At 36.8% G+C, this 13,252-nt stretch overlaps 1 protein-coding gene across 1 annotated transcript in view; it reads left to right on the top strand.

Annotated features, from left to right (window-relative positions):
* The first annotated feature begins 1,812 nt into the window (after positions 1-1,812).
* Positions 1,813-13,252, top strand: part of cngb1a (cyclic nucleotide gated channel subunit beta 1a) — a 37,476-nt gene continuing 26,036 nt past the window's right edge. Inside the window, exons 1-12 of the mRNA XM_082182674.1 lie at positions 1,813-2,020; positions 2,106-2,136; positions 2,253-2,298; positions 2,481-2,577; positions 3,537-3,562; positions 4,224-4,323; positions 6,710-6,734; positions 6,872-6,956; positions 7,045-7,181; positions 7,266-7,437; positions 10,030-10,096; positions 10,196-10,220. Of these exons, the coding sequence (XP_082038800.1) occupies positions 1,922-2,020; positions 2,106-2,136; positions 2,253-2,298; positions 2,481-2,577; positions 3,537-3,562; positions 4,224-4,323; positions 6,710-6,734; positions 6,872-6,956; positions 7,045-7,181; positions 7,266-7,437; positions 10,030-10,096; positions 10,196-10,220 (910 nt within the window). The 5' untranslated portion in view covers positions 1,813-1,921. The remainder of the gene's footprint in view (positions 2,021-2,105; positions 2,137-2,252; positions 2,299-2,480; positions 2,578-3,536; positions 3,563-4,223; positions 4,324-6,709; positions 6,735-6,871; positions 6,957-7,044; positions 7,182-7,265; positions 7,438-10,029; positions 10,097-10,195; positions 10,221-13,252) is intronic.

Here is a 13,252-nt window from a genome sequence, read left to right as displayed (position 1 = left end):
TCAAATTTGTAAAATGATTGACAGTCTATTAAATAAATTCAAGTACATAAGCATGCAATGAAAGCTGGTTCACTTCTTCGTGCAGTATTGAATTTACTTGAAATTATCTCTAAACGACAGCTTTCCAGTCCGGCAGAACCATGATTATAAAATGTAAATTATACTTCAGTATTATTTATGTGTCACCCCTTTAAGTGTGTATACACTTATTTTGCCACATTGGTCACTGCAGCTGCTGTGCATGAATAAATATGCATAACAACATGCAGGCTTATAATAAAAACAAATGTCTAAGTGGTGATACTCTAATGCCTAATTAAACTAATAAACTAATTAAAAGGCTGAAATTATTAATAAAATGAATTAATTATCTTAATTATCATTTACTGACACAAAAACAATGGTGGTTTTAAATCAATGAACAATCTCAGTTAAAGTCACGGTATCAAACTTGAGCAGGTAAATCTATAATAAATAGGCAGAAATAGCTTATATAACTTAAAGGGTTAGTTCACCCAAAAATGAAAATTCTGTCAGTAATTATTCACCCTCATGTTGTTCCAACCTTGTAAGACCTTCGTTCATCTTCGGAACACAAATTAAGATATTTTTTTATTAAATCTGAGTGCTGTCTCACTCCTCCATAGGCTTCTAAGACACTATAACTTGCTGGCCCAGAAAATGCATTAAAGACATCGTTAATAGTCGATGTCCAAGTGACTACAGTGGCTCAATCTTAAGTTTATAAAGCGACGAGAATACTTTTTGTGCGCAAAAACAAACAAAAATAACGACTTTATTCCACTATTCATTTCCTTCTCTCTGGGCCTCGAGTCTTTTCACGTAGTGTTTAAGAGTAGCGCGTCTGTGCACGTATCACACACATGACCAGCGTCGGCCAATAGTGAGCCTACGTGGTGACGTGCAACACAGACGCGCCACGCTTAATCACTACGTGAACTCACTCGAGGCCCAGAGAGAAGGAAATGAAAAGTGGAATAAAGTTGTTATTTTTGTTTGTTTTTGCGCACAAAAAGTATTCTCGTCGCTTTATAAACTTAAGATTGAGCCACTGTAGTCACTTGGACTATATTAACGATGTCTTTAATGCATTTTCTGGGCCAGCAAGTTATAGTGTCTTAGAAGCCTATGGAGGAGTGAGACAGCTCTCAGATTTAATCAAAAATATCTTAATTTGTGTTCCGAAGATGAACGAAGGTCTTACAGGGTTGGAACAACATGAGGGTGAATAATTACTGACAGAATTTTCATTTTTGGGTGAACTAACCCTTTAAATATAGGCCTATAACTGAGTTTGAAAATGCAGGCACTCAAATCGGTGAATCATATTTTAATCTGTTCATTTACATAACTGCCCGAACGAACTGATTCACTACAATTAACTGAACTCCAACGCTTTATGAGAGAGATAGGACCGTTTAGAACGAACTGATTTATTAGAATGAATCGGTCAGGTGAGTCATTTTAATCTCCTAATTTACACGAACCTCCCAAAAGAACAGATTCACTAGAATTAACTGGACTTTCCAACGCTACATGAGAGAGATATAGGACCTTTTCGGACAAATTCATTATAGGCTATAAATCAAACTTTCTAACTATATACAGTATAGCCTATAACCGAAACGGCTGTTTGGAATGAGCCAATTCATTACAATAAATCAGACTTTCTAATGATACATGTTTATGTGACTGTTTAATGTGAACGCGTTTGATTATATTACCTGAGCGCTGGCAATAAAAACAGCTGCAATGCTAATTGTTGGGTTCGAACTGGAAACTACTGAAGTGTCGTTACTTTTAGTTTGTTACTACCCAAGTATCTTTTTGGACGATCCTTTTTCATTATAGTAAACATTCTTATTTGACATTGACGGTGTTAATCTGTATTTCTGACAGCATGTTTAGCTGGGTGATAAAAGTTGTTCCCCAGCCTCCAGCGTCTCCTGGGAAACTGGGAGAGGAGGACCAGACCAATGCGCCCACATCAGCAGTGAGTGTGTGTGTGTGTGTAAATGTGTTTCTACACTGAGTTGTCTGTCACAGTTTAAGCATGTCTTCACTCTCTCCATACTATTCTTTAGGATGTGCCGAAAAAAGAGGACGTAAAACAAGGTACAGTAACTACATGCACTCTATTCAATTTGACTGCAGTTTTGATCAATGACCAACATTCACCACATCACAGAAAAAGAGTACATTCATACATTTTTCATGATGTTATTTTACAGAAGCCAACCCTTCCAAGTCAAAGGAGGAGGTCTCAGAGGAAAGCAGGTGATGTTTTGTTTGTGTGTGTGTGTGTTTGGAGTACATGTGCATTCAGTGTCTCTAGACGCTGTAATCCTGCCAGACCTAATTACCTCTCTCTCTCTCTCTCTCTCTCTCTCTCTCTCTCTCTCTCTCTCTCTCTCTCTCTCTCTCTCTCTCTCTCTCTCTCTCTCTCTCTCTCTCTCTAGCTCTCAGAATGGGGTTTTGAGTTGGCTTTCTAATGGGTTCAGCAGTGCTCTCCCTCAGCCTGTGAACGCCCCTAAACTGGCCAACGCTGAACTTAAGGTATTTTCATGACTCCTGTTGAGTATACTCACATAATAAAGCTAAATAAATTATCTAAATAATCAAATTAATAATAATCGATAATATGCTTTTTATCTTACAGTCCTTGAGTTATTGTACTTAGACTTTATGCTGTACTTAAGTACTATTGAAACTGAATGCCTGCACTATTACAGTTCTTGAGTGTTCATAATGAATTACTAAACTTGAGTATAATTGTGCTTTTGAGTTTTTATGCTGTACTTAAGTACCATTGAAAGTGAATACTTACACACTTCCTCGGTTACATTAACATTTTTGTTTAGATTGACAATGTGCAAAGTACATATTTAATTGATATTTTAATGTTTGCTCTCATTTTAATGAGGTTAGAAGCCAATCAAATTTCAGTCCCAGCTGAACCTTTATAGTCATTGAGATCTATTTTGATGTAAACCATGACAAAAATATGATTATTTGTCATTATGAAGAGCCGCCTTCTTCAGTCGCTATAGCTTTAAGATAAAACAATACATATTATCTCTGGACATTGCTGAAGGTGCTTGAACTTAACTCCGGCGTGAACACAGTCAGTGTTCTGTCTATAAATAAATATATTAATAACTGTTGACAAGTTTCAGTTCAATATCTAGTGTGTTGTGTCCTCAAGTTTTACAAGATGCAAAAAATGAAAGGTACTTTAATGGTAAAATCTGATCAATTTCTTGATTTAAACCGTCTATTTCTGAAGCCAATAAAATAATTTACCTTTTCAAATACTTGAGTACAATTAAATTAGATTTCAACTTTTTTTTCCTTCTTTTTTTGTGCAATTTTGAAACAGAATCCAAATATATATAATTAGTATTTGCTTTCAAACATTTAAACATCCGTTGTGGTGACGTACATGTATAGGGAAAATGAGTTTGTCTGTTTTATTGTTGAACGTTATTTCTTTTTGTTTACCACGGATTGAACAGCAAGAGGGAAATGCAGTGAGCAACAGGTATAGTTTCAATCATATGGATTCAGTTTTATTCTGTATGTTTATGAATGGCTTGTGGCTTGGGAATACTTGTGTGTTTTACATCTGTATCTGTGTGTATCCCTGTTATATGGATGTTGTGTTGAGTTTCACACATATTTTCATCACTGTATCACCACGGATGGCAGTAACACATCGGACCAGTGAGTAGGCTTATAGTGGATATAGCTTTTTTGCATGCTACACACGCAAGAGACTTTATTGCACTGAGCTGTATTTCCATATTAACAGCTCAAGGCAAAAGATCCATGCTGAACAGACATAAACTTTAGCGTTCTAATATGCAGACTGGCTTCCATAGAACATAAAATTGTGTATATATATATATATATATATATATATATATATATATATATATATATATATATATATATATATATATATATATATATATATATATATATTCGTCTAGAAGAACACAACTGGAATGGAACTTCTTTTTTTTATTAGCATAGGCTACTGCTTCACGGACGCGGACACCTATGGGCAGGCCTGTTTGTTTTTACTGTCCCCTGCTGCCATCTAGTGTTGACTTAGAGTACATCAGCTTATTTGCATGCTTTCACGTCCTCACTTGTGCCCAGAGCATGCAGCTGATGGACTGTATCTCTTCTTCCATCAGGGCTGGGATGATTGGATGGATTGTGCAGGGACTGGGAAAAGTGGTTCCACAGCCGGATGAGAAATACAAGGGTCAAACAGAGCCAGAGGAGGTTACTGAGGTATAGACACACATATTTCACTAATCCAATAAGACAGTGAGGCTTTATGCAGTGTGATTACTTATTTGGTTATTTACCAAGTTTACTGGATTTACTGCAGTTTAATGCATAAGCTTATTAGTTAAGCATTTTGGAATGTGTGGAGCATATTAATGACTTGTTTTTAATGCTGTTCATGGACATTTGTATTTACTGTATGAAGAATGATCATCGGTTACACTTTATTTTAATGTGATGGCTAAGTTTAAAGGGTATTTGTACATGTAATTACAGATGTAGTTACATAATATGTAATTAAATGGGGATATTTTTAAATGTAAGTACAATGTAAAAACAATCAGTATGTACACAATCAGTGCATTGTATGAAATTGATCATTTAAATGTTAGTACATAGAAGTTAAAGACACTTAAAAAAGTGGGACAGAGATTTTAAATAACAATTATGAACTATGAAAACAAAACTTTACCAAAATGTATAAAAATAGATTTCTTTTTTTTTTTTTTTTTTTTTTTTTTTTAATGGAAGCTTGTTTCTACCACAGATTTTGTTTTTGTTGGAAAAAAGGTAATTGTGACTTTTTAATCTTTTTTAATTTATTCCATGATGAAAACATGCTTCCATAAAAAAAAGTTACCATTTTTTACTGAGAAAGTTTCTATTTTTTATTAGATAAAAACTGAGGAATGATATTTTGAAACATTTTTGTTTATTTGGTTTATTTATTTACCTATTTACATTAGATTTTTAAAATTTTTGTTTTAGATTTTAAAAATGTGACTTGAACATATAGTGACACTAACAGAGTTAATGGAGTTAGTCCTACCAGAGCATTTCAGGTCCACGGGCACCAGTCTCAAAGGTGTCTTTAGCTCTGGAGCTTCTGTGAGAGTTTTGTTTCATTTCCAATTAGCCTGCAGTTGTTCCAGTGGTTAAAGTGGATCCTCCAGTAAGTACATTGCTTTTGGAGTAAGCTGTGTCAGGATCATGCTCGCTGTTCCCTCATCTGTCCCACAAATCAGCATTAGAGGGGTCATATTCTAGACTTTTCATCATCACGTCATCAGGGCGGGACAAGATGCTGAATCGGAGCTGATGTTTAAATCTGACGTTAACAAGTTTAATCCGAATTACCCATTTTTGCAGCTCAGTTTCAGTAAAGGATCTGTGAATGTTAAATGTGAATACTGCAAGAAGTCTACTTACGGTTTCATTTCATTGCACAATCATATGTCCCCTTTAAATGTGAGGTGATGTACTGAGACATTCATTTGAATGACTTGGTCTACAAACTCCACCACGAGAGTGGATCCAGAATCAGCCCAAACTGATGAATATTAATGACTTTATATATAGTTCTACTTGATCCCTCACAGCTATGTTATGATCACAGATAGTGCTGCAACAAATTAAAGTTGTAAACACAAGCTGATTGCTTTGGGCGGTTATAGATTGAGTCTTTAAGAAATACTCTTAATTTGAGCCTCATTGCATTTCAAATATCCTGCTATATTCGTACATCACTATGGTATGACCCATCTCAAACGCTTGCATGGCTACTCTAGCAGCTTAAAATGTGCATACTTACTATTATGTTACATATGGGTGTTTCTTCAACCTTAAATTCTTTTCTTCCCTTTTGTGACGTATATCCGAGTGAAACAGCTTTTTGAACAAGATAAAATGTTGGGCGGGACTTGATTTTGTCCATATGTAATTGATTGGATGGTTGTGGTTTGCTATTGGTGAATAGTTTGTTTAAAGATTAAGGGCATATGAATTTTAATAAATAATGATGAGCATGGCTAATTCATTTATAATAAACACTGCAATATTCCTTAAAAATATAAAAATTGTTCATTTTGATTTCATGGTGACCTTAATTTATTTTTAAACTAACACTTTGTTACATGATCACATTAAAACTATAAAACTAAATGGTTTATTTATTTATTGCCGGGTTTTTTTTTCGTTTTTTTTAATGTGTTTTATGTATATTTTATTGTTTTACACTATTCACAGACCCATAATTTCAATCTTAAAATATAATTCAAGTGTGAAATATATTTAGTGTGTGAAAACGATTTCAGTGTTTTTTTCACACAATCTACATTTCTCCAGCGTGAGATGAAATATGAGTTACATAGTGAAATAAAGTGAGATAAAATTTCTACGTTTACTGAGCCAAAAGTCCACAAAGTTGAAGAAACACTGAACCTTCTCGCAAACACTTTTACAAATGAATGATTGGCTGCTTGACATAATATAGACAGAGAAAAACAGAAGTGCAAGCCGATCTAGAGCTCCTGGCATCTTAATTTTAACACCAATATTAAATCAAAGGCCACACACAGTAAGAGTTATTTGTGTTTCCTTCTCTTCGCAGGTACAAGAGGCCAAAGACATTTGTGGTAAGTGCAGCCTCTTGAATAACCACTTGATCTAGAACTGCATAATCTTTGGCAATTATTCTTTTTGAAAGAATTTGCATTGTGAAGGGCTGATGAGAACGGAAAGGACACATGTGACATGATTCTCTCTCCACCAGATGCTGAGCCGCTGCCTCATATTCCTGTGGTGGAGGTTGTGTCTGATGAGGAGCCAGACGTTGCTAACGTTCCCTTCTCTCCCAGGTATATGTTAATGAGCTGTCAGAAGCTAATCAGAATTCTCATTATGGCTGAACTCTTCCTTTAATGTGTCTGTCTCTTTCTCTTTCAGGGTAATAGAATGGATTAAGCATGGTTTTGAGAAGGTAGTCCCTCAGTCTCCTATGAATCTTCGTCCTCCCCCTGGTACGGAAACATCAGCTCTGAGGGCTGCTTCTGCTCCTGTCACACCCTGCAAACAAGAGCCAGGTAGAATTTTAGAAATCAAAAATGTTCGGTTGGGCTTCGTTGGAGACAGAGTGTTCTGCATTTGACTTTTTTTTTTATATTCAGCACCTGAACCAACACCTGCTCCTGCACCTCCACCTCCACCTGCACCTGCACCCACACCAGCACCAGCACCAGCAGCCCCACCTGCACCTGCACCTGCACCCGCACCTGCACCCGCACCTGTACCCGCAGCTCCTGAGCAACCTAAACTAGCTGAGGATCCCAAAGGCACAAAGTAAGTGTCCGTCCTGTTTCCTTATAATGTCTATGGCTATGTAAAACAACCAAACCTCGACATCCTGATTTAATGCACATTTTTTATATACAGTTGTGATCGAAATTATTCAACCCCCATTGCAAATCAGGTTTATTGGCAAAATTTACAGACTTTCAGCTGTTTGCAATGAATAAATCAAACAAAAGTAATTGAAATAGTTCAACAGAACAAATGTTTCAAGTGGTTTCCCCTAAATTCAACTGAAAATGCAACTTTTAATGACTTCTGCAGTCTCAGAATTATTCAACCCCTTCATGGGAAGCATCTTTAGTACTCAGTAGAACACCATTTTGCAGTTATGACCTTCTGCAAACGAGATGTATAACCAGAGACCAGCTTCTGGCAGCGTTTCTGAGGAATCTGAGCCCGTTTCTCATGAGCAATGGCCTCCAGTTCAGTAATATTCATAGGTTTGCGTTCTGCAATGCTTGGGGTCATCATCCTGTTGGAAGGTCCAGTGACTCCCAAGCTTCAGCTTCCTCACTGACGGCATGACGTTTTCTCCTAGGATTTCCTGATACTTCAATGAATCCATCTTGCCTTCCACACGCTGCAGGTTTCCAGTGCCAGAGGATATAAAGCAGCCACAGAGCATCACTGCCAGCACCATGCTGAACTGTAGACAGAGTTTTCTTTTCAGCATATGCTTCATTCTTCTTCCTCCAGACATACCGATGATCCATAGGGCTGAAAAGTTCCAGTTTTGTTTCATCGCTCCACAGTACAGAATCCCTAAACTTTTGTGGCTTATTTATATGATTTTAAGCAAATTGGAGCCGACTTTTCTTGCTTTTGGGTCAGTAGAGGTGAACGTCTTGGAGTTCTGGCAGGCGTTTAGTACGTGTCTTAATGTCCTGCTGAAACCTCAGTGCCTGTTGCCACCAAGTCTTGCTGCAGGTCTTTTGCCGTCACTCGAGGGTTTTTCTGAACCTGCCTCTCAGAAATCTGGTTTCAGCCGTTGATCGCTTCCTTTTTCTGCCCCGTCCTGGTAGTGTAATCACTGTTCCTTTAACTTTGAACTTTCAAACTATGCTTCCAACGGTGTCTCTATGAACATTTAGTGCCTTTGCTATCTTTTTATATCCTGTTCCTTGTTTGTGATTGGGCGATGATATCTTTCTCTTAACTTTTTGGACCATTCTTTAGCCAAATTTCTAACATGCAGTCAAACGTGACACTCAACAAACCTAGCCAGTTCAGATATTTCATGTGTTGTGTACTAGCTCAAGCCAACCTGGTGCAACTAATGAAGCCCTTTGAGACAAGACCTGTTTTGCAGATTGTAAGGGATTCTATTCAAGGGGTTGAATAATTTTGAGACTGCAGAAGTCAGTAAAAGTTGCATTTGTTGTTGAATTTGAGAAAAAACACTTGAAACATTTGTTGTGTTGAACTATTTCAATTACTTTTGTTTGATTTGTTCATTGCAAACAGCTGAAATTCTGTACATTTTGCCAATAAACCTGATTTGCAATGGGGGTTGAATAATTTGGATTACAACTGTGAGTATGTATACTTTTTATGTACTTTTGTTTGGTTGTATTTGGTTAGCAATATGCTTGTATTCCATTCTGAACATAATGTACTGTATACACACATTTTGTTTTTGTTTTAATTTCATTACGTTATGGGTCCGTGAACTTCTTCGTCCATTTACTTTTTCCTTTAATTAACCATGGCAAGAATTTTGTTTTAAATGTTAAGTTGAATACCAACATTTTTATTAAAACTGTACACAAAATTTTCATGTAACTACCATGAAACACACTGGTTTAGGATCCAAATGCAGATTTATTAGGTCAATCCAGAATCATAATCCATAAAACAGGCAACAGATCAAAACAAAGGGCAGTCCGGGACATCCGGGACATCCGGGACATCCGGGACATCCGGGACATCCGGGACATCCGGGACATCCGGGACATCCGGGACATCCGGGACATCCGGGACATCCGGGACATCCGGGACATCCGGGACATCCGGGACATCCGGGACATCCGGGACATCCGGGACATCCGGGACATCCGCATGAGCACTCAGAAATGCAGTGTTACACTTACAAGACTTTGCAATGAATGTGTGAATACACTGGGCTTATAAAGGCAGAGTCAACAAGGGTAATGAGAAACAGCTGAAAGCAATCAGGCATAATGAGTCTGGGCAATGGGTTATGGGAAATGCAGTCCATGATGAGATAACAAATATGAAAGGAATGCCCTCTGGTGGCTATCACAGGCACTCCGGCTGGCAGGCGTGACACAAATATTATGCGCACAAAATAAAATATTGACTTCTTTTCAGATAATAGTTTGTATCTGCTTATTCTATTCATTAGTGTTGGAATCAATAAAGAAGAAACTGCATCTTTCTAGATTAAAAAAGGAAAAATGATTTTCCTTTTTTTTTTGTATTGGGAAGCATTCAGTTATCATTATACTAGTATTCCATTCTGAACACATATCTGAGACTTTTTATTGTTTGGATACATTTGAATTATTTTTATATGTAGATAAGTCTAATGACATGCATTATATTTCATCTGTTTTCAAGCATGGTTGGCTGGATTGTACAGGGGTTTGGACGCATGATGCCACAACCAGTACTGAAACCAAAAGAGGTAAATTGTGAGCACAAAGTAGTGTAATTTAAGTGAAAAAAAAAGAAAGAAATTTCACTACTAGTCTTCCATTTACCCTTTTCCTTTGTTTATTTGCAGGACAGTTCTGATATCGTTCAAAACGGTAAGTTGTTTTAACACATCTTCACACACACACACACACATATAATAGGATTAATGACTTCAGACAGCTTTGCAGGGACAGGTTTTTTTTTTTTTTTTTTTTTAAGATTATATTTGAACATATCAGAGGCATTGCTATTGTCTCAAAATGCTTATTTGTAGGGTGGAGGTGTTAACTCAGCTCCTCTTCTCCTTCTGTTTCAGGGGAGAAGGTGGTTAGAGCCCCCTAAACATAAGGAGAAGACGACTGGGAGAGTCATTACATCCACACAGAGACAGCGAGAGATGTTCAGACAGAAACACACATCAATATCCTCTAGTTCAACAGAGCTACAACACCAATGAATGTGCTTTTTCATGTAAACTTCCTTGGTGATTTCTGTTAACTATATTACAGGGATTCGTTGCTTGCTGGCTTTTAATTATTTAGTGCATTGGCTACCTCAAAGTGACATGCGGTAAACATACAGGTGCCCAATGCCCAGTCAAGAGTTTACAATGCCATTTGCTGCTTTAGATGTAAAGTGTCTGTTTTTGCTCCGTCATTCTCACTAAACGGGAATTCAATATGTCTGCCTTTGATTGATCAGATATTCCAGTCCCAAAAAGCACCACAAATCCAAAATGTTCACACTTTTTTTGAAGAAATAAACATACTTAGTTGTCTATAAATATTAAACCATTGAACTTAACATTAAAAACCTTTTAAGGAGCACAATTATACCCAATATTGTTGCCATAAAGCAAAAAAACAAACAACAAAAAACACACCCATAAATCCTCATGCCACTAAATGCGTTTGCCAATATCTACATTGCCTGCTATAAAAGCACCAGTTAGTCTAAATGCTTTGAATAACAACCCATTACTTGTTTTTTATCATGCGTAGCATGTTAGCAAAGCCACTGTGCATGATTAATCAACACCAGGCTTCTGAATATTATTATGCTGTATATTGGTGCTATTTATGTTTTATTGTGAAAGGCTATTGCTAACACAGCACAGGCAGCTACCTTACTTTGTGCGCTGTATGAAATCACTAATAAATAAATGATTTATAAAAGCAGATTGTTTGTTGTGTGGTCAGAGCATAAATGTGTACAGTAAAATGCAAAAATTAAATATTATTTGCAACTGCAGGAGCTTTGATGAATTATTAAATATAAAATGTTTTGATGCATTTTTAAAAATGCATTTCTGTATCAGTGAATTTGAGCACTTTAGGGCATATACTGTATGCAGTGTTGGGGAAAGTTACTTTTAAAAGTAATGCATTACAATATTGCATTACTCCCTAAAAAAGTAAGTAATTGTGTTACTTAGTAACTTCTTTTTACCTGGGCTGGGCTTGCTTTTTCAAAAATTTAATTAATAAAAGTTCTATTTTTGGCGAATGTAAAGGCCCTTTCACACCAAAAGTGAAATGAATGAGCTGTGCTGCCATTCTGGATTGCAGAAGAACAGGACGCAGGAGAAGAAAGTTCAACTCTCTTCAGCAACAAAAACAAAAAATGAATTTTTTCTTATTAGCATGGTTGAATTGGATCATTGAAGGTCAGCAGCAAAGACATTGGTTAATAAAGTGTGATTAAATACATAAAATATATTTGTGTAATTTAACATTTCGTTATTGCAGGTTTGTGTAATATTCAGAGTTTGCATTTGACTGTTTTTATTCCTTTTGAGGAATCTGTTTTTGTGCAAGTGAGATGAGTAAACGCCTGCTCACATTTAGTCTAGAGCTTCAATAAGCATCATGTTCACACACAGCGCACACAACGCCTCTGCACTCTCTCAACATGAGGACAGGAGAGCTATCAGTTAATAAATGGGAAAACAAAGTAACTTGCGTTACTTATTTGAAAAAGTAAAAAAAAATTGTTGTAAATTTAAAAGTACTGTAATGCATTACTTTGCTAGTTACTTGAAAAAAGTAATCTGATTATGTAACTCGTGTTACTTGTAATGCATTACCCCGACACTGCATATACTGTACGCAGGGCTTGACATTCACTTTTATGCTCACCAGCCACTGTGGCTAGTGGTTTTCCAAAGTTACTAGCCACTCAGGATTTTCATTGGCCACAATTTTGACATCGATACCATGGGAAAAAACTGCTATATAGATATTTTTTTATATTATCTCATATTTTGGCAGCAGATATATTAGGCTGCTGTCACTTTAAGACCGAATGCACTGATCCATTATACTGTTACAATTGTGTTTTCCTTCTCAACTGTTTACGTTCGAGTCACTAAACACTGTTGTCGTGCAAATTAATGGCCAGAACACATTAAAAGTTTTCTGTTTTCAATTAAAACGGTGTTGTCTAAGCGGCCGCTAAGTTAATAACTAATGATCTTTGCAATGGAAGTGAATCAATCAAAAACTAACTTTAGCTGGACGATAACTTTATTCTAGAGCTGCTGTAAAGCCAAAACAATCTCTCAAACTTTAATTTCCTATTATCACTGTAAAGCTGCCAATTTGGAGCTTGATGAGCATCTCCAGAAGGAGTTTATCATATTTGAAGCTGCACCTCAGGAAACCAGAGGCCTCCCCTCTAAGAAACCTGTGGCTGACTACTTCCTTTAACTTTCCAGTCCAGGAGGACATTTGGAAGCGTCAGAAACAACTCCTGTATAGACGCCTTTTTAAATTGTATATTAAATTGGCCACATAAATGAAGGTGAATTGACTTGTCGTTCATTTAAAACATAAATGACTGTGTTTACGTGAATTCTTGGTGGGTTTTAATGTCAAGCCCTGATTGTACGGTAGGATAGGATTTTTTCTGTTTCATCAGTTGTGCAAATTTAGCCATTGGGGTCTAAAATGTGTTGCATTTCAATACAATATATAGTCAATGCAACTAACATTAAAGGTGCTCTAAGCGATGATGGGTGAAGTCACTTCTTGTTGACGTTCGAACTAGTATTGTCAAACAAAACGGAGGCTAGCTCGACCCTCCCTCCTCCTCTTCCTCATCCCGTCCCCTTCCCCTCCCTTCCGTGCTTCCTGAAACAGTCATG

The sequence above is a fragment of the Leuciscus leuciscus genome, assembly GCF_965113295.1.
Source record: "Leuciscus leuciscus genome assembly, chromosome: 10".
In the NCBI taxonomy this organism is placed as follows: Eukaryota; Metazoa; Chordata; class Actinopteri; order Cypriniformes; family Leuciscidae; genus Leuciscus; species Leuciscus leuciscus.
Note: the sequence above shows the minus strand (reverse complement) of the source record. Positions and strands in the feature narration are given on the sequence as shown.